A 21,840-nucleotide genomic window follows, 5' to 3' on the forward strand; every position below is an offset into this window, starting at 1 on the left:
AAGGCTGACATCTCATTCAAATTAATGACCTGGGGACTTGGGATTTAAAAAAAAAATAATAGAAAAAAGTAAAAATCAGCAATTTATTCATGGAAAGTGTCAAAACTATGATCTGGAAATAACTGAGAAGCCTCGTGAATCACAATGATGTAATTTTTTTTTTCTTTTAAGCAAGGAAATGAATAAACTTCTTTCCAGTTTTTGTGCCTCACATGGTTTCTGTGTCAGATTTTATTGACAAGATCAGTTGGGCAGATTTCCAAAGTGGGCAAGTGTTCTGAAAAGTGCAAATACCCTCAGCAATGGGTTGGGATATTGCTGCTGAACAGGCCTTTCCTGGGAATGATGGCTGGAGCAAGAGCACAGACACAAATCAGCCTCATTAAGATGATCCATGTGCCGTTCCCTGGGTGTAGGACAAGGTGAGGGAACTGCTTCACCACAGGGCAGCCAATGCTGAAAAGTCACTGCATTAAAGGTGCTTTTCATATCAGTTTAACAGTCATAACAGGGTCAAGAATCCCAACCTTTGATTAGAAATCAATTATTGCATTTTTAAAAACAAGCAGTGTCTATCTTGTAATGGAAAATGGATGTTTTGTTTTTTTTTCTTTAAAAAAGATATTTCATTTTTAATTAAGCTTACTTATTTTTGGTTAGGTCTTCTATAAGTTATATTGTTATAGCAATGTTTGGGATGGAGAACTTCAATCTTACTTTTTGCAGTGGCAACAATGGACCTGAAAATTTGATGCTGTTTGCATTTTGAAGACTGTTGTTACATTTCATTACTCTGCCATTTTTTTCTGGAAATACGCCCCAAGTGGGGCAGATATTTGGGAATTCCAGTGCTGCTGGAATTCCAGTTTACTTTTGTAAACTCTGAAAAGAATTTACTGACTTTTCAGCTGGAATCAGTGGGGCTAGATGTACTTGTATAAGAGCTTGGTTTGTTTGTGGACAGGAAATGTCCCTGTAATGTGGCAGCTCAGCATTGCTGTTCTTCCCAATAACTTTTACCCTCAGGCAGATGCAGGTCTCAGGCACACCGAAATTTCCAGTGCACTCATTCTTGTTCTCATTGAAATGGTTTGTTTTGGCTGTGGTGATTCCTTTTTTTGCACCTTGACCTTGTGTTTCCATTGAGAATCCGTGTTGTGCTTGTCTGTCCTGTCTCACCCGTTCACTTGCTGTAGAAAACATCTCTCTCTCCTCTGCTCTGCCACCTTCTTCATGAACTCTTGCTCACAGAAATGCTCATCCCTCACTCTTCCTGGAATTATTTCAGGATTTGCCTTCTTTCCATTCTCCTTCCCAGTGCAACTTCATCTCATCCCAACATCATCAGTTTGGTGTGGTGGGAATGATTTTTCCAGTTGTGCTTTTATCCTCCTTGTCCATCCAGTTGTTCTTTTTTTCTCTTTTTCCATTAAATTAATTCTTTCAGACTCAAGAGAAATACTATGCTGATTCTAAACATTTTTGAATCATGTTGGATTTTATTATAATGTGGTTATTTTTTAAAAATACAATTGTGGCTTTGCTTCTGCTTTTTTTCCCATTACTGATCTCTTTCAGGGCTGGTCAATCAAATGTAGCTCTCCTCTTACTCTAATTTCTCTGTGTTCCTGACACACATTTCTTTTTTTCTCTCTGTCACCTCCATTGATTTTCTCCTTTGGTTCTCACTTCTTCAAAATCCTAAATGACACTGACCTTCCGTTCTCCCCTCTGGATGTCCAATTCACACACAGCACCTGCTCGTACCTCTGTGCTCTTTGATAGAGCACAAAACCCTTTGTGAAGGGAAATGTGGCTGGGGAAACTGCACAAGTAACATAAAACATAACACCATTTACCCACATAAATATGCAGTTCCTACACAGAGCTTCCCAGAATTAGGTGAGGAAAGAACACAGAGTAAGAGATGCAGATGTTGAGGGAAAAAAAAAATATCTGGGAATGTGTTGTCTTGTTTTTTAAGTTCTTCTAAGCCTTCTGATATTTACATTCTTGTAACGAACTTTCTCACGTGTTTTTCTGTAAATATTTATTGTTTTGCGTTCTTTTCTGAAAAAAAGAAAAATTTAATAAGCTGTTACTTTTTGTCCAGTGTCATTGGAGAGGTAGCACTGCCACCCTCCAATCCAACTGTCACTTTTGAAAATCTATAAATGTTAAAGTCAGAAACTAAACACCCTTCTTTTTACCTTAAAAATTCCAGTATCCACATCATTTCATTTTGTATCCCATAACAACAGGAATGCTTTTGTGTCACCTTGTGACTGTGTGCCATTCCCTGAGATGAGAGCTCCCAGCCTGATTCTGGGGGCACTTGGCGAGGCAGTGGGTAAGATGTGGGGCTGCAAATTCTGTAACAATTTCTGTTAACCGAGCCTCCTCCTGTCCCTGCAGTTTTACGGGAACCCTATACAGTCCGTGTGGAGGACCAGAAAGCCATGAGAGGCAATGTAGCAGTGTTCAAGTGCATTATCCCCTCCTCTGTGGAGGCATACATCACTGTTGTCTCATGGGAGAAAGACACAGTCTCGCTTGTCTCAGGTAGGCTCTTATGGCTTTTATTTATTTTATTTTTTTTTCCCAGCTGGCAATGGCAGAGATGTGTTGTGTTTGTGGGGTGCCCAACAGTGGAAGGAACGATGAGTCTGACTCCATGTTCTCAGATGGCTAATTTATTATTTTATGATACTATATTATATTAAAGAATACTATACTAGACTAAAGAATACAGAAAGGATACTTACAGAAGGTTAAAAAGATAATAATGAAAACTCGTGATGCTCTCGAGTCCTGACACAGCTTGGCCCTGATTGGCCAAAGAGTGAAAACAATTCACAGCAGAAACCCAGTGAAACAATCACCTGTGGGCAAACAATTTCCAAACACATTCCAAAGGAGCAAAACACAGGAGAAGCAAAAGAGATAAGAATTGTTTTCCTTTTTCTCTGAGGCTTCTCAGCTTCCCAGGAGAAAAATCCTGGGCAAAGGGATTTTTCAGAAAATATGAACGTGACGGAGATGTCTCCTGTTTCTTTTTTTCCTCCCCAAATGCCTGATGTTTGCTTTGGTTCAATTATAAACTGAGTGGGATGTCATCCTCCCAGTAATGTATTTCACTTCAGCGTTGCTGCATCCCTGTGACTCTGTGTGTGTGACATGAAGGCTTCAGACAGCCCTGCTTTTCTAGCCTGCTTGAGGGGAAAATAACATGGTTTTTGTTTTATACCAGACATAAAACCAGCTTTCGGGTGCTGTGGCAGTGGGTTTGCATTTTGACTTTGCTAAAGAGCTCCTGCATGCCAAAGAAATTTGAGTGTCATAAACATGTGCTGGGTTGTAATTGTTTTTAGAAGTGATGTTACTCATGGACTAGAAGAAATCCCGAGTCTAAATGAGTTTGGTTATGTTTAAATGAGGTATGTAATCAATATTTATAGTTTCAGAGCATTTTAATCCCAAATATCTTCACAGATAACAGTGGAGGCTTAAGCACTGCCATAAGCTGAACATATTGAAGTGAAAAAATCTGTACTAAAGCAGTTAAGTGCATTAATCTATTTGCTGACAGAGGGAGAAAATGTCCTCACATTTTCAGGAATTTCGGCAAAGAAAATCTAACATTTTAAAGCATAAATATTATAAGAAATTCATGGGAGAACAAGTAGGTAGGAGAAATATTTTCATAGTACGTATCTGAATTATATATAATGCAGAATGCAGCTGTTGTTATACATACAAATGATTTATGTGTGCAGAAATTGGAAATGTATTGTTCCAGGGCTGTGCAGAATGGAAAAAGAATAGTTTGTGTTAAATGTTGTTCAGTCTTCTCAGGAATATGTTTGTGTTTATGATGCTCAAGTGTGTGGAAATGTTTCTGCACACCTCCTCAGTATAATAATAATTTTTATTTTCTGAAAAATTGTGTCATTGCTGGCAATACCTGTGTCTCTGTATGGCTCATATTATAGATTTAATTTCTCTCTATGTTATATTGACTCCTGACATCACTTTTTCTCAAAAATTACAATTCAAAGAAATTTCTAAGCATTTGGTAGATATTTAAAAGCCATGTAATTGATGATCAGTTGTTCTACCTTGCATTGTCTAAGCTTGGTAATTTCACTTCCTTATTATGCTCTTGGATTTTGATAATATCATAATTTTTTGTCATTGAGCAACTGCAGCTGAGTGTGTTTGCACAAGGAGGTCTGGAATATCTGAATTGCTGCACTCACCAGCACTTCAGCCAGCACAGGTCAGAGTTGGGTTTAAATGCAAAGAACACAAGCTTACTTTATCCTGTATATATTGATGCAGAATTATGCTTAAGGTTCTCTAAACTATGATTGCAACTGTTTACCATAAAAGTGGATGGATGTATTTATTTTGCTTCATCTTAAAATAATCTGCTACGTGGTGCATGTCCATCTGTATCTGTGAGTCTTGGCTGGAGGAAAGAAACATTAATTCCTTCATGATTAGCTACTTTAATTTTTTTTCTAAGTTTATACATTCTCTGTTATAAGAAAATATGCATCTATCTGAGTTGCTTCTGTAATATCCGAGAGTGGCTCAATCCTACCTTCACCCTGGAATCAGGAGTAGGGGACGCCCAGGTCTCTGTAATCTCTCCTTTAGGGAATAATGTGCCAGCTCTTCAAAGAGACTGCCACTTACAGATAATTTATTTTTTATTATCCTATATTGGTTTTAATCCCAAATTTTGGGGGATAAAAATGTGTAATATCATTTAACTGTGTACATCTAAATCTAGGTTTTGTTTTGTTTTTTTTTTTCCTTAATGGACCCTCTGGCAATGGTTGACAAGGCTACAATCATTAAAAATCTATTACAAACTTTAGCAAGTTTCTTATTATCTCACAATCCCTCAATTCTGCAGTTGGGAATTTAAATGAAAATAAAACATAGTTCACTAGAACAGATGCTATAAATAACCCCATTTATTGTATTTTTTTAGTGTTGAAGACCAGATTCTTGCACACAGGAAAGTATTGGAAGCTATTAAGTATTGGAAAATATCAAATTCTCATTTATTTTCTTCTTTTTTTTTTCTTCTATATAAATGATTTGTTGGTTATTCATTAACATCTTCAAAAAGGAGAGCCAGCTTGAGGGAAAACCTCTACTGTAAAAGGAAAGAATATAATTATAGTTATAATAATATATATATATATAATATATACATAAGATAATATATTGTATTATATATTAGATTTATATAGTTATAAATATATTTGAGAGTGATGCTTATCATGGTTTGAAGAGGACAAGGTTTTTGTGGGAAAAAAAAAAAGGAGTATTTACTTGAAAAGTAAGAAAAGCAAAGAGAGAAAGAAAGTGTGTGAGTGGTGAGGATAAAGATGAGAACATTTTCTGAAGGGAGCTGACAAGAAAGATGGGGAGAGACTTTTTACAAGGGATGGAGTGACAGGACAAAGGGGAATGGCTTCAAATTGTCAGAAAACAGGTTTAGACTGGATATTAGGGAGAAATTCTTTACTCTGAGGATGGTGAAGGCTTGGAACAGATTTCCCAGAGCAGGTGTGGCTGCCCCTGGATCCCTGGCAGTGCCCAAGGCCAGGCTGGACACTGGGGCTGGAGCAGCCTGGCACAGTGGAAGGTGTCCCTGCCATGGCAGGGGTGGCACTGGATGGGCTTTGAGGTCCCCTCCACTACAAACCATCCTGTGATTCTTTCATTTCCTCTGAGATGATACAACCATTTCAAACAGAAGCCAGAGAAGATTTTTTTTTTTCTTTTGTGGAAGACTTAAACCCCAATGCAATTCTTCCAACAACACCCTGGAGTAGATATTTCATATACCTGTGTATCTGTAGTCCCATTCTGACTACCAGGATAGAGAGATCTGGAGATGTAAGATGCACCAGAATCCTTTATTTCAGCAATTACTCTTTCTTTCTTTCTTTTCTTTCTTTCTCTCTTTCTTTCTTTCTTTCTTTCTTTCTTTCTTTCTTTCTTTCTTTCTTTCTTTCTTTCTTTCTTTCTTTCTTCCTTTCTTCCTTTCTTCCTTTCTTCCTTTCTTCCTTCCTTCCTTCCTTCCTTCCTTCCTTCCTTCCTTCCTTCCTTCCTTCCTTCCTTTTGTAATATTAAAAAAAAAACCAACCAGAAACAAAACAAAACAACAAAAAAAAAACCACAAAAAAGCACAATCTTTTTACTTTTCTTGGGTAAAAATATCCTGCCTTTTTAGAAAGAGAGCTTTAGAAGGGTGTTCCTTTATTGAAACTGTACAATGTTTTTTGGTCTTGCCACAGTGTGCTACCCTGGGCATATCTGTATATTTGGTTTTCAGGGAGCACAGTAATGTCCACATTAATCCAAGTGTGTAATAAATATAGCTGGGCAAGAGCATCTTCTGTTTCCTGGCTGCAATTTTATGTCGTGCCTCCAGGTTATTGTAAAGTAATTGGGAGTTGAAACATATTAAGACCTATTACCAGAGCTTTTTCCAAAGAGTATCCCAATAAATCACCCTCCGTGTTCAATAAAAGGGAAGGTGCCCATGTTTGGAGCCAGAAATACCAATTTCTGTGACATTTCCATGTGCAGCCTGGAAAGGTGTGGAGGGGTTTTTGTGTCTGTTGGGAAACAGTTCCAGATTTGGGGTTTTGCTCCTACACTTATTCTTCTGACATGACAGCAAACCTGAGGCCAGAAAGCTTTTACAGGGTAGCAAAGGTAGCTAGAAAATTTTTTTTAAATCAATGAAAAAAACAATTATTTGGGTGAATCTATTTTGAGAAAAAGCAGAAAACACTGAGCTCCAACAGCAAACACAGAGAAATCTTTTCATACTGGAAAACTCCATTTTGAGTAATAATGGTGAGGTGGCATATTCAGCTCTCTCCTCTGGATACAGCTGTTTAACAATCAGGCTGTGCAGCAGTGTCTGACAAGCTCTGAAGTGTCAGCAAAATTAAGGATTGATGGCAACTCTGACAAGTCTCAAGGGGCTCACAAAGTGCAGGTAACTGCTGTACCAAGCTTTGCAGCTGCAGCTACAGGGTCTCTTTTCCTAAAACCCTTCTTTTCTGAAGGATTTTGCATTGTTTGTTGACTTGAAACCGAGTCTGAAATTAATTTGAATTATAATAGGGAGGGCAAGGGAGTGCAGTTTGCTCTTGTACCTGTAACCAAATCCTACATGATTTCATTAATGGCACTAAACATAAAATCTTAAACCAGCCTGGAGCATTGTGTTCATCCTAGGATCACCCTAGAATATCTGATGGATAGCTGCACATGGCTTGCTCAAAGGTCAAACTTCCTTTCCCTCTTCCTGCTTTCCTTCACAAACCATTTCTAAAGAAAAGAGACTTTTGGAATCAGCTTTGTGCTGACCTTGTGACCACTGAAAGCAGACTTAGCCCTACAGGACCAAAGAGCTCAGCAAAGCTGAGTTTTTTACAATAACATCCCAAAAAATAATAATAATAAAAAAATAATAAAAATAAAATAAACCCAAGGGACAATAGGAAAGTAAAGTGCCACAGCACAGATTGTGCTTCTGCTCCTGTTGAGCTACTGCAAGGCAGAGGGGAGTCAAGTGCTTGGCTCATTTCTTCTTCACACACTGAACTGTGAAGCTGGACTAGAAAGGAAAGGGAAATACCTGCTGATTGGGCTGTGCCCAGGGGAAAGCACAGAGCAGAACCCACTCATGTCTTAATTAGTCCCAGGGAGAGCAAAGGATGGGTGTGGTTAGAGGAGAAGGGATTACTGGAAGTGAAGGTGAGCGTAAGGGATCAGCAAAGAGAGAGGAGCAGAATGAAGAAGGGATGGAAACAAAGCCTGAAGAATTAACTTGGGTCTGTCACTGCACTCTGTGTTTCTGTTAGGAATGCCTCCTGTCTTGATCCTGGTAACTGCCAGGGATTTTGAGTTTTTCTGTGTTTCTGAACAGTGCCAAGAGCAGGATCATGAGTAGGTTCATGCCCTGACCTTTCAGAATTCCCATTTTCCTGTCTAATGACACACCATGCAAGAATCTCTCTGATTTATACATGGACTGTGACTGCTTAAAAAAAAAAAAAAAAAAAAAGAAGTAGAAAAGGGGAGAGACAGATAACAGCAGCTGTGCACAATGGCATATTTGAGTGTGCCCTGGCAGAACAGCAGCTCTGAGGAAAGGTGGGTGAGCATGGATGGAACATGGTTCCCTGAAGGAACCCTGTGATTGACATGCTGCTGACAAGTGATGAGCCTTCCAGCCAGCCTCCTTCCCATCAGCCAGGAATTAGTCACACTGGACCACAGCTTGAGAAGTGTCACTGATGTACACTGACCTACATTTGGCCTAATGAATTGCATTATTTATTTACACACAGTTCCTCAAGTCTTGTCTTTAAAAGACTCGGGGGCTCTCGGATCCCTTTCTGCACAAAGGGCTTTTCTGAGCTGCTCTGCTTGGCAGGAAGCAGCCCGAGTTTGCCAGGAGTTATCACGTGCTGGCATCTGAAACACAGCACGGCACCTTTGGGCTCTGCTGGGCTTTGGAGATTCCAGCAAGGGCTCAGTTTGCACAGGGCTGCTTTTTCAGCCACGAGGTTTGTACGTAGTGCAAGAAAAAAACAAACTCTTTATGGAGACTGGTCCTGTGAGAAGTCCTGTGATCAGAATTAGATTGTTGCTGGTGACCACAGGGATTAAGTGCAGCCATTTGACTGAGGCTGGGTCTAGCAGAGATGAGCAATGATGCTTCTTGCTTTGCTTTGATGTCAGTGCTTAACCACAGCTGCCAAAACCCAAGCATTCAACATATATTTAACCTATGTCCCTGAATGCTCTACATGCAAGATTTCTTCTGGTTCCAGGTGGAGTGAGATGAAGATGAATTTTTTATGATTAAATATTAGCAACAGATATAAAATTTTAATAAATCCGCATGCAAGCTACCTTCTCCCAAAAACACGTCAGTGAGGTTTAATTCTTCAGAGTTGTAGCAGCACTCAGAAAGTACAGCAGGCAAATTTCTCCCTGTGCTGAACTTCCTTCACTCCCTGGAAAGCTGATGGGAGCAGCATTCAGCCACGCTCAGGTCAGGCTGCAGGTTTGCTGTTAGTAATGTGTTTTCTGAGCTTCCTAAAGTGCACTTGCCCATCTCTGAAGACAATATGTTGCTTCCTCACTTTCTCTTTCAGCAAGGGTATTTTCCTGAGGGACCTAGGAAAAAATTATTCACTGCATTATTTAAGAAATGTCTACGTTTTCCACGTTTTTCCTGAGAGCTCTGCTCTTTTAGGAGGATGGCATCTTATAGCACCAGAAAGTGGAGATGGTAAAAAATTAGCACTTCCTGCTTGTGCAAATAATTTTCACACTTTCCTCTGTCTGATGAACTAAAATTCTAACTGAGTGAGGCCACCTACTTCAAACAGTTTGCTGAAGGAAATTAGAAGTAACAAGCAATAGGACAAGAGGAAATGGCCTGAAGATGTGCCAGGGGAGGTTTAGGTTGGATATTGGGAAAATTTTTTTCACTGGAAGGGTGGTCAGAACAGATTGCTCAGGGAAGTGGTGGAATTGCCATCCCTGGAAGTGCTAAAAACTGTAGTACTTAGGGAGATGGATTAAAGGTTGGACTCAGTGATCTGAGTGGTCTTTTCCAACCTAAACCATTCCTCTCTCTTCTCTGAGCTCCATTTTTGTTTCCTATTCCATTAAATTGGAGTATTTGATCAGGTGAATAATTTTAAAGCTATTTCTCTGGTATGGGTAGCATTGGATGCAAGGATTTCAAGAGCCTGGTGGGAGTCAGGAGTTGGGAGCCACTCAGAGGGATCAAGGTGGAAAGGATCTGATCCACATGTCAAAAAAAAAATCACTTTTTGGTAGCACAGAGGAAAGTGAGCAATGTGGTTGTAGCACAGGAGTGGTTTCTGATCATTTCCTCAGCCCAGGGAAGTGGAATGCAGGTGTTAACATCACAGGGAGTGGCATTTCCCTGTAGAGGCAACTTGTGGATTTTCCTCTGTGTGACTGAACATTTTGGCTGGTCTGAGGGGAGGGGACAATGGTGGCTGTTTGTGAGACATGGAGGAGAAAAATATCTCAGAGTGGGGTGTTGTGGTGGTTAAAATCCAGAGAGTCAGAATTTGCTCTGTCTCACCATACCCAGCAATTTTAATTCTAGTGGGATTCACAAATAGCAGCAGTGGCTTTGACATTTCAGTAACAAAGCGTGTCTAGGAGAAAAGTGTATCATAATTTTTCTTTCCCCTCTGTTGCTCTGACTTTTGGGCCTTTCATTTCCATCAATGGGAGGGACTCTTTCTCTCTTGCCACTTTAAAACAAACCAAAATAAAAAATCCAAACCCAACAACATCTGAATCCTCTTTCTCAATTTTTTTTTGCCTCAACTCTTTAATTTATTTCCTTTCTACTTAAATTAAAGCATGTGAAAAACTTGATTGGATTCAGGTCCTCCTTAGAATTGCTTTTGCCTTTTTGAGAATTAAACAGAGAGAGAGAAAGAGAGAGAGAGAGGATTGAAGGTCTGCTTCTGGGTAAAAGCTTCAAATATTTATTTTTTTATGATTTATGCCCTTTTCTCTCTTTGCATCTCTGTATCCATCAGTGTGTGTATACATATATATATATATATACATATATATATATATACACACACACATATATGGGCACTTATCACATCTCTCCATGGGCCTGAGGCTCTGTTGGACCATGCATAACATTATCCAATCTGATGCCCAAACTGTTCTGTTTTACCACCTTGTTATTGATGTTGCCAGTCATGAAGAGGTTTCTTTCAGCATGGCTGAATTCAGTGACACAGTTAGTCTTTCACTGGAAATATCTGTGTCACATTATTTTCTCTCCAGATGTGCTTGAAATTTCTTTCATTTTCCTGGGTGAAACCCATTTTATCACCTGGCCAGCTTTTTCCAGCCCTCATGGTTTTTGTAATATTAATTCTCTCTGGGGCTTGAAGAGCCTTGAAATAAATATGGCCTGCATTTAAATGAACTTGATGTTTACCAGCTCTTTATTAAAGGTGAAATAGGAGCAGACTGACAGCTAACCTTCCCAGGTGCCCACTCAACATTCTTCCATTTTGTCTTTGCTCTTATTTCACCATTTTTCAGGCAGTTTTTTGGTTCATGGATATTTTCTTGAATACTTAAGGCAATATTTTTATCTCTTTGGTTTAATTGCATGATTTAGGGTGGGGGTGTCTGATTTTATAGACAGCAAATCTCAGTGCTGTCAGATTTGGTATCAAAATTCTACAAATAGGGACATTCTTTGCTGAATCAGTGTGCTGCTTTTAGGTCCAGTTTTATGATTTATTTTCATTTTTTTTACTTTTTGAAACAGCAATTGTAGTGTTGTTTTCTTCCTTATAAATCTCCCCTGCCAGGAGCTTGTGATCTTGTCACCTTCCTGAGCAGCAGTGGATAAGTAGGTGACCACAGCAAGCACTGTGTGCTTGAGGTTTCCCATCAAAACCCAGCCTAACCTGAGCAAACACCAACGAGCTGTGACAGCTTTGATGTGAGGGGACAAAATTGATGCATGAGATTCATTTTAATGAGTGTGTGCCTCGCCACTGGGGATCCTTCCTGCCTGTGGACGTGGTTTAGCTGCACTCTGAGGGGAGCAGAATGGCAAAACTGCCACCAGCCATGGTTTTCAGGTTGTTTTTAATACATCCAAAGAGATATCTACAGGTGACATCTGGAAAAAAACAAAAACAAACAAACAAAAAACCCACAACAACCAAAACCAGAATATTCTACTGTTGTGTGTTGTACCGGGTAAATTATTTCAATTAAAACATCATTGTGGAGCACAGTGCTGCTAAGTTGAAAAATCCACTTTTTTTTTTTTTTTTTTTAGGGCTGTAGATGCTCACAGAATGCTCATTTGGTTTGCCCTCCCTGTCAAGAGTCCAATTTTAATTGAGAGCCTCATTAGAAGAATGACTCATTAGAAGGAATTGGAGGTGTCTGTCTGGCAGGGCTTTGTTTCATTTGCTGTGACATCAGTGTTGTACCTGGGCTGCTGATCTGTAAAGCCACATTTTAATTGCATGTGTGTTTTCCCTTTGGAGGAAGGTTATGATGGAGGCCAGGTGACCTTTTAGTCAGAATCAAGTGAAATTTAAAGCCTGTGATCTGGTGTGTGAGCTCAAGCTGTGCAGGGGCAGATGTTCTCTCCTGATGCAGAAAGACAGTAGATGCAAAATCTAAACATTTTATGTTGTGAGCAGTTGCCAAAAATATCTAGAAAACTTAAAGCCAGTGAATTTTATGTAAGAGTGAGAATAGAGAAAAAAAGATTAAACAGTTAAGATATTCTCTACCACCACCAAAATTGCATTTTAATTGTGATTACAGATATTTTTTCACAGCAAGAGTAGCCTACCAGATTATTTTTTACTTTTTTTTCCTTTTTTTTTGTTTAAAATAAGTCCTGCCCATTCTTGCCATGCATTCAAGCACTGGTGGGGTAGAATGAGTTGAAATGTTTCCTGTGGGCCATTGGAGACCAACGTGATGCCAACGCTTTCAGCTGCCAGAGGAGTGTGATCCACAGAGACCTGTCAACAAAAGCAGGTCAACAGGATTGAGCAAGGCAAAAAAAATCAATAAATCTTTGAATTAATCATGCAGCTGCCAGGGAGAATTATGGGTGCATGAAATGAAGGCTGTAGGTATATGTCTATGGCAACTTATTCTCTCCTACCTCACTGTGTCCTTTTTTGTGCCTGCAGGTTTTCCTTTCCCTGCTGCAATCTGAATGGCTCTGTGTTTATTTGGGGACCTTCACGGATTACTCACCATTCATTTTAAAGTAACCAATTTGGTTTTGGTTACAGAAATTCCCCTTTTCTTCCTCTCTATCTGCACTGTCACTTCTCTCGCCGTTGTGTGCGCTCAGTGTGAATTAATCCCGGATTTCACCTCCAGGATTGCACATCTTGTGCAGTGAATTGGACTGAAAGCCACTGCTGCCTGGGTGAACAGAGTTAAAAATTCATCCCAGTGCTGCAGGTGAGGGGACACCCTTGCGAGCCCTTCTGCAGCAGCAGGGCTGGGAAAGGAGCCCTGGGCCAGCTCTTCCTCCCTGGGTGATGCCCAGCTCTTCCTCCCAGGCAGATGTGGCCACTGAACACCTCTGCCCAGGGGGGATGTTCCACACCCCGCTCCCTGAAGCTGGGATGCAGCCATGAGGAACTAAAAGGGCAGCTCGAGGGAGCAATTGGACCCTGGGACATGCTTGGGAGGGATGTGTGGAACAGAGTTCAGAGGTGCATGCTGTGGGTATCTGGTTTCAGCTCTGTGCTTCGGTTTCATCCTCTCCTCCTCCTCCAAAGGATTTGTCTCTCATTGCAGGGCCCTGGAGGGATTGTTCTCTACAGCTTCCCCATGCAAACCTCGAGTGTTTTACTGCTGCAGCTTCTGGGCTGGCAGCAAGAGAGGACGGGGAACAGAATACCTTGGCATCTTTAAATCTTTCATTCTGCTGCAGATGATGCAGAGGTCCCTCCTCTGTGCCCAGCTTGGCTCTCCAGCTGCAGAACTCGGTCCTGCACCATGCCAAGGATGCCACCTTGGCTCCCTGCCCAGGGATCAATGCTGGCTCTCCTCCAGCTGGGGAGCAGCCCAGTACTGGATGCTCACTCTCACTGCAAATTCAAATTCATTTTCCTCTTTCATCCAGGGCTTTCTTTGCAAATAGACACTGATATTCATAAAATCCCCAAGAACAATTGCCCTGCTACTTGTGGAAGGTCAGGGCAGGCTCTGTTTGGGGATTACATATTCCAGCTGACATACAGCACTCTTGTTTTTCAATTGCATGCCTAGGGATTTTTTTTTTTCCTAAAGGTTTTTCCCTCCTTCTCCATTAAAACGGAGAATCAGATTCCTGACACACTCAGAAAATACATTGCAGTCCAGCTGTGGAGGTGATTTTTTAATTTCTGCACTAACAAAGAGACAAATAGATTATAGTTTTCTGGATTATAGTTTTCTAGAGGAGGCAGAAATTTTTTTGTTGTTGTTGTTCTCCTTTTGTAAAACATCCTGCTGGTTAAATACCATTGTTTAGTAAACCCACATTTTATTCTTTAGAGAGACATAAACCATAGGAAAGTAACATCTTTTTTTCTCCTGATATTTGTCTTGCAACTGATCCTCCAGGCAATACCTGAGTGATAATGATGGCAGAAATATTTCCTTCTGTTCTTTCAGACTCACATTTGTTTTGTGCCTCCAAGAGTGCAGTTTCTGCACTGAGCACTGAGAATCCTTCCATGCACTCCATTTCCCCATCCCATTTAAAACTGTTTTTCACAGAACACTGACTAAAATGTATTTGTTTAAAAACTGAAAAGTATTTCTGATATGAAAAAAGGGAAAAATTACAGCAACTGAAATGCTAAAAATTGCCATGTGGGTATACACAACTAGACAGTGTTAAAACTCATCCCTTAAATGTGCAAAATATTTTGCAGACTTGAAAAAATACTAAAACTATATAGATATTTTTAATGAAAGAGATGCTCATTATATTCTTCTAAAATCAAAACATTTCTGTAAAAGAAATTTTCAATAGAAAATTTTACAAAAGTCTCCATAAGTACTGATATTTTTTACATGTATAGAAAAATATCAGTTGAAAATAAAAAAAATTAAAATATTGAAAATATGTTGATTTATAGTCTATTTATATAGAAAAATTTATATATTATATGAATTAATATACTTATAATATAGATACATAACCCATACATTTATATATTTATGTTTGAAATAGAATTAGGAATGCACTGCAAAATAATAAAATGTGGAAGCAGCTGTGGATGTAGTGCAGAGGTTAGGAAAAGACCAGTGGGGATAAAAGAGAACAGGGAAATAAAAAAAATGCTAACCTTGACTTGTATTTAAATGGAGAAGTCTTAGGGAAGAATCCAGAGGGATAAGGGGATTGATCATCTACATAATATTTTTGTTCTGCTTAAATGTTCTTTAAATTCCTAAGTGTGCTGGATATCGTGAACTCCTTGTGCTGAAAACAAATAAGACATTAATTTTCTTGGAAAAATTCCATTAGAGCAACAGAAGCAAAGTTGATCTGCTTTTCAAAATGCACATTTATGACCTGCTGAAAGGCAAATTCAGGGCTGGGAAGGCAAAGTGCATCCATAAATAAGAAGTGATGGGATAATGTGTGCTGTGTCACAGCAGCCATTCAGCACTTTTATAGAAGGGGTGAGGAAAAGAAAACCCCTCTAAATGTCAGCGGCCCAACAAGATCTTGTGAGATGCACTGTGTGCTTTCAAAAGGGATTTCAGAAAAAGAAGTTATTCACTGGATTTTGACCTCCCTTTTCTTTCATGCATCTTCTCCTTTCTTGCATGAGCTCTGTTTATTATTAGGATTTCTTTGCCCCTTATCAATGGTTATTCATAGCACATTTTAGAGCTGACTTGTTTTTCGAGTGCTAAAGAAATTCTGTATCACAAACTCTGTCAAAAATCAAGGGAACCTTTATTTCTGCCTGCTTTGGCATCGTTCTTCCTTTATGAAAAACCCAAACCCTCTTTTTTGCTAATTGGAATTATCACTCTTGTGATATCTCTTTATATTTTTATCTCTTCTCCCTCTTTGTATTGAGAAAAACTGAAAAGCAAAGAACGAGACTTCCTCAGTTTTCTCATTGCAAATCCTCAGGCAGGCTCTCCTAAAACCTTATTCTTTCCTTGGATCCATGGTTCCTGTTTCTTCCCAAGTGCTAAAATGTGAAATAAAGGAGATTAAGTGTGAAATTGGTAGGAATGTTTTATATAATCAGTAATAAACCCACAAACCAGTGCTTCAGACTTCTGTTTGTGCAGCTCTTGTTGCCTTGGACTGCAGTTCCTCACGGGAGGAGGGGGAAGAGGAAGTTCAGTGGGAGAGCTGGGATAGTTAAACCCTGCTTGTCACTAAAAAATGGCTAAAAACAGTTAGCTAAAAGAAGATAAAATGTGTTGTCTTTTTTTTTGTTGCTTTCATTTAGATTTATTTTCTCACCACATCTGATACCTGATGATAAATTGTTGGAAGGAATCAACAGGAACAGAGGGCCATAATTATGAATGCCCTAAATTTTCTATCTCCACCACCCCCAGACCTTCATGTTGTTTTAATTAATGAAAATTAATTGCATTTGGAATCAAAACTCTCTTCCTCCTTACTGTTTTGAAGTGCAGAATTCTCTTCTCTCTCTCAGGATTGATATACTTTGCTACCGAGGACTTTATTAGGAAAAATGTGTGTGTATTTTGGTTAAAAATGCTGTCTTCCTATAGAAAAAGTTATGTTTCAGCCAAAACAAATAAATAAAAAACTGCAAGGGATGCAAAAAAGGCCAGAACTTTTCCTTTCAGTATTTTAAAAATTGCATATTTTCCTCTTTTCATTTCAAAGTGAAAGCTGTTTGAAAATTACCCATGTAATTCTCTAGGAAAAAATTGTTTATTAGGATAAAGAAGTTGCGTGGGTTTTTGTTGATTGCTTGTTCCATTACCAATCCTAGCAGGTTTTTTGTTGGTTTGGTTTTTGGTTGTTTTGGGGTTTTTTTGTTTATTTTTTGTTTTGTTTGTTTTTTTGTGCTCCTTATTTTCTTACTTTCCTCCCTGAATTTCTCATCTGGGATAAGGCATATTTTGAGCTAATTAACATATGGAAATTAGCAAACTCTGTCACATCCAAATAGGATATTTTCTGGGGAAAGAAATTGCCAGAGCTCTGAAAAAATGTTGTGCGTAGCCATTTAACCACACCATTTATCCGGGATGCCCTTCTTAAATAAAATCAATGCTAATTTTGCATTTCCCTAATGGGAGCCTATTAAGCTGAGTACACAGGCATTTTTAACCTCAGACACGTTGCAGGGGCAAGTCAGCACTGGATTTAATCTGGTGGTATTAATGAGGAACAGGGAAATTCTGTGTCTGGATGACTTGGTTCCTGGATTGGGAAGGTTCAAACACTTCCCCCTCTAATAATTCACCCAATATCTCTTTCACAGTTATTATGGAGCATCATTTAATGCTTCTGCTCAGGGTTCTTCTCTTCTGGAGTTCACAGATGTCCATAAAATAATAATCTGGGTTGAAAATTGGCTCCAAATTATTTTTATTTGAACAGCAAACAATCTATTAGGCCACTGAAGACCTTTCAAGCCAATATGGACAAGAATTTCAAAGCAGTCCGAGCTGCTGAATTCCATCTGAATAAAATGGAGCAGGAAACTAAAAGAGCAGGGAAAGAAAGAGTAGTTCAGATTTATTATGATTTGGGAAGTGGCTCTTTGCAAGAAGGAAAAGAGTAATCGAGCTCAGAGTGGAACAGAGGCAAAATGTGTGGACAGCAATGAAGTGACTTTGTGCTCCTCGCACTGTTCTCCAAATCCCATTAGTTTTCTGTCCTGTCACCCTGGAAGCACTGGGGAGACACTGAGGAGAAGCAATTAGGGCAGGTCTCAGCACAACCAGCTGCCTCTGACACAGTCCAAACGTGGCCATATGTTCCCAAAAGAAGAGGGAATGTTTCTCTCCACTTCTGAATCGCCAGGGGAGAGGTCAAGCCATGAGTGCTGCAGGCTCAGAGGAGCAGGGGATTCAAATAGAGTTGTTTCCCAGTTCAAACCTTTTCACTGGGAACTTGAATATTTAACTTTTCATGCTTTAAAAAAGAAATTATAAATCCCTACTTCCTTATCCCTACTTCCTTTATTCTTCATCTCCCAGTGTCATTCAGGATAAAGGTCTGAATTTAAAATTTGTGGTAACAAAATAAAATTTGTGGTAACATCACCCCCACACCCTCTAATTAAGGAAATTTTAGAAATTGCATAATGTCTGCAAATGAGAAATGAGAAGTTGTGGAGGGAATGGGATGGGAAGAGCAAATGGTTGAGGTGTGAGCAAATGGTTGAGGTGTTCTGCTGCCTTTAGTAACTTAAAGCTGGAAGGGAAAGGTGGGATAAAACCACCATATTATCCAATTTTTTTCCCCCCTGTGTGTGCGTTTTACCTGGGAGAGCAAGTGGGAAGCAGTGCTGGACAGAGGCTGAGGAGAATGAATTCATTCTTTCATAATTAATAATTATTAATTAATAAATAATTAAAGAACTAAATAATTATTAATTTATAAATTATTTCCCTTTGGTAGCCCTGTGCTGATCCAAAACTTTGTTGCCTACCACTCTGTTTAACCAATGTATTTAATCTGATTCTCCCAAGAAACGAGCAACAAGGTAAGAGGGAACAGCCTCAGGCTGGGCCAGGGCAGGCTCAGCTTGGCCAGCAGCAGGAATTTGCCCATGGAAAGGGTGCTCAGGCCTTGGCAGGGGCTGCCCAGGCAGCTTTGCAGTGCCCATCCCTGCAGGTGTCCCCTGCAGGTGGCACTGAGTGCTCTGGGCTGGGGACAAGGTGGCCATGGGGCACAGCTGGCATTCCATGGGCTGGGAGGGCTTTGTCAACTTTATTGACTGTTTAATTCTATTCCTTCATTTTAAGATCCAGAATCACTCCCAGGCCACAGATTCCGGTGTTTCACACTTCTTGCTTTGTTCTTTTAAAGTTTTTTTAAGTTTTTTGATGTTTACATTCATGTAATGGAGTTTCTCATGCATTTTTCATGTAAATAATGATTGCTTTGCATTCATTTCTAAAAGTGAAGAGAATTGATAGACTGTTAGTTTGACCAGTGTGGTTGGAGAAGTAGCAATTTCATCCTCCAATCCATGGTCACTTTTAAAATTCTATAAATATCAAAATCCAGAAATAAATGCACCTTTTTTTGCCTTCAACATCTCAACATGTGAGTGTCATTCATTTGTATCATATTACAACACACACTCAGCTCTTTCAGGTGCCTCCACATCATAGCAATGGATGAAATTAAATTTTTTTTTGTTTCCCCATCACCCTCAGACACCAGTGCAGGTAGTCCTTGGACATATAAAATGTTGAATTTTTAGATGTGGGAAAATGTTGTTTTGATAAATCACAAGCGTCTTTCAGTGGCTCAAAGGATATTAAAATGTCACAGCCAAGCAACTCAGCATTCTCATTCTTTATTCCTGTCTTTGAGGACACACTTTGCAAACTGTGGAGGAAACAGATAATTTTCTCTAGGAATTAGGAGAGTCAGAACACTGCTGTACTGCAGTGAACAATTAATGATATTTATCTCTCACATAAGGCTTTACCCTTTTCCTCTATAAATCTTTCCTGCAGGAGCAATTTATGGGGTGATATCTCCATTTTGCACATAGAGAAGCTGAGACACTGCATGAGCACAGGGAAAATATCAAATCTGCTTCAAAGCTGTACTAGATTTAAAGTTATGTGGGTATTGGGGAGGTTCCCACTGTGCAAACTTTAGACCACGCTTTCCAAATGTTTCCCTTACTAAGGTTGTGTTTTATGCTTGATCTGTAGAGCTTTCCTAATTTTGGTTGTTTTGGGATTTTTTTTAGAATACTTTAAAACATGAAAAAGTAAAAAAAAATCACTTATTTTATCTTCATAATCACTTAGATCCACCTATGAACTCCATAATATTTATCCATCTACCTCAGCATTGCAACATGCAATACAAGCAAAATAAGGAATTATAGATTGTGAGACTTAACTGAGGGGAGAGGAGGAAGTGGGCAAATTAAGGAAACACAGAGTTATATTAATTTTTGCTGTCTTCTTATTTGACTTGAAAAATGTCAAATCTAAGTCTACATAGACTTTTTTTACGGATTTTTATGTAGAAAAATCCTAGGCTCTTTGAGACCAAGGGGAGCTCCTAGGTTTTATTAGCACTGAAGATGAATATTTTTGTTGTTCTGAAGATGAATAATGCCTTGTTTCTGATAGCTCTGGCTGCAGCCTAAAACCTGTTTTAGGGAACATTAGTCTGGCAGAGCCAAGCTTGAAGCAATGTAAGGGATTTAAAACTTGACTTTTGGCAGGAAGTTGCTCCTTACACACATTCATTATTTTATGTTTTTTTAATTACTCATAGTACCTGAAATAAGCAGGAGAGATATTACTTCAGAAGACATAAAAGAATAATTTGCGATCTAACAAATGTGATTTATTTCTTTTAATCAGCACTGACCTTTTGAATTGATTATCTGTGATTTACAGGAGGACCTGTGTTAGACCAGACACCCACAACTGAAGAGACTGAAATGACTTGCATTTCTAAAACCAAACAATTTACAATACTAATTGAAAGATCTGCAGCAGAAACAGAAAGATATGACTTAAAATTTTTGCATTTTGGAAAACATTCAATACTGATGGCTTTTTCTTTGTTTTTATCAATGGTGTTAAATATTTCTTGGCATTGTGGGTGACATAAATAGCGACATGCAGTTTAGTTGAATTATTAAGCTATAGATGTATATGCATTTGGAAGAGCTTAGCCTATAAATAAAGACAATAAATCAGATTTTTCAATCAGCCTTCCACCTGTTAAACATCCTATATAAAGCTACCCTGGCTACAGGTTGAAGATCTAGCAGTGCATAGATCAGTAAATGAAATTTTTTATTGCTACAGCTGTTTGGCATTGGCCCTCAAATTTGAAGTGGGTGACAGAGCTGCTCAGTTTGGGGCACTTTTTATGTTTACCTGCCTGTCTGAGGAAAAGCAGCATGTCCCTTACGTGTAGGATCAGGAGCCTTTGGGGGATACTTGGTAACGGAGGTAAAAATGTGTCTGTCCCTGTAGACAAGTGCAAGTCTCTTCCTCAGGAATTCCCGTGACAAGAGATGAAGCTCATTTCTGTGAAGTGAAATTCTGAAGCCTGTCTCGTTTCTCTCAAGTGGAAAACAGATCAGAAAATGATGGTGAACAAATTTTCCTGGTTGAGTTTTATTCTAGTCTTTGCATACCTTGTTCCAAGCTGATTGTCTGATGTTCCTCAAAACAAGGGCTCTCTTCTCTGAGGGAAGAATATTGTTTCCTTTCAAGGAATAAAGATCTAGAACAGAAAAGAGAGAAAGACAGATTCTGCAGTGGGCCTCAATTTAGTGGCAGGTATTTTACTCCCCAGGCAGCACTGCCAGTTCCAGCTCATGGGAAGTCACAACTGGGACTGTGTTTGTTCATGTAATTATAGAATGACTTGGGTTTGGAAGGGACCTTAAAGATCACCCAGTGCCACCCCTGCCATGGCAGGGACACCTTCCACTGTGCCAGGCTGCTCCAAGCCCCAGTGTCCAGCCTGGCCTTGGGCACTGCCAGGGATCCAGGGGCAGCCACAGCTGCTCTGGCAATTCCATCCCAGCCCCTGCCGATCCTGCCAGGGAACAATTCTTAATTCCCAAGATCCCACCCAGCCCTGCTCTCTGGCAGTGGGAGCCATTCCCTGTGTGCTGTTCCTGCATGCCCTGGAAATTGTCTCTCTCCAGGTTTCCTGGGGCTCCTGCAGGCCCTGCAAGGCCACCCTGAGCTCAGCCCAAAGCTTCTCCTGTGCAGCTGAACAATGCCAGCTGTGCCAGCCTTTGCTGCCAGCAGAGCTGCTCCAGCCCTCTGCTCATCCTGGAGCCTCCTCTGGGCTCTCTGCAGCAGCTCCAGCTCCTCCCAGGGCTGGGGCAGCTCTGCAGGTGGGCTCTCATCCCCTTTCCTGTTCCCCACGATTCCTAGAGAGGCTGCCTGGAGCAGAGGCTGGACAGAGTTAAAGGAATAAAGTAGGGATTTATTAAAAAGGCCTTCAAAGGATACACCTTGGGCATACAAGAGCCTGGCTGA

The 21,840-nt window shown here is 39.8% G+C and overlaps 1 protein-coding gene across 1 annotated transcript in view; it reads left to right on the forward strand.

The window, feature by feature from the left end:
* LOC119697777 (serine/arginine repetitive matrix protein 1-like) overlaps nt 1–21,290 on the forward strand; it is a 96,171-nt gene extending 74,881 nt beyond the window's left edge. The window contains exons 5-6 of the mRNA XM_038129002.1: nt 2,416–2,562; nt 12,801–21,290. Coding sequence (XP_037984930.1) covers nt 2,416–2,562; nt 12,801–12,826 — 173 coding nt within the window. The 3' untranslated portion in view covers nt 12,827–21,290. The remainder of the gene's footprint in view (nt 1–2,415; nt 2,563–12,800) is intronic.
* Nucleotides 21,291–21,840: the final 550 nt, after the last annotated feature.

This window comes from Motacilla alba, chromosome 1 (assembly GCF_015832195.1).
Source record: "Motacilla alba alba isolate MOTALB_02 chromosome 1, Motacilla_alba_V1.0_pri, whole genome shotgun sequence".
Classification (NCBI taxonomy): Eukaryota; Metazoa; Chordata; class Aves; order Passeriformes; family Motacillidae; genus Motacilla; species Motacilla alba.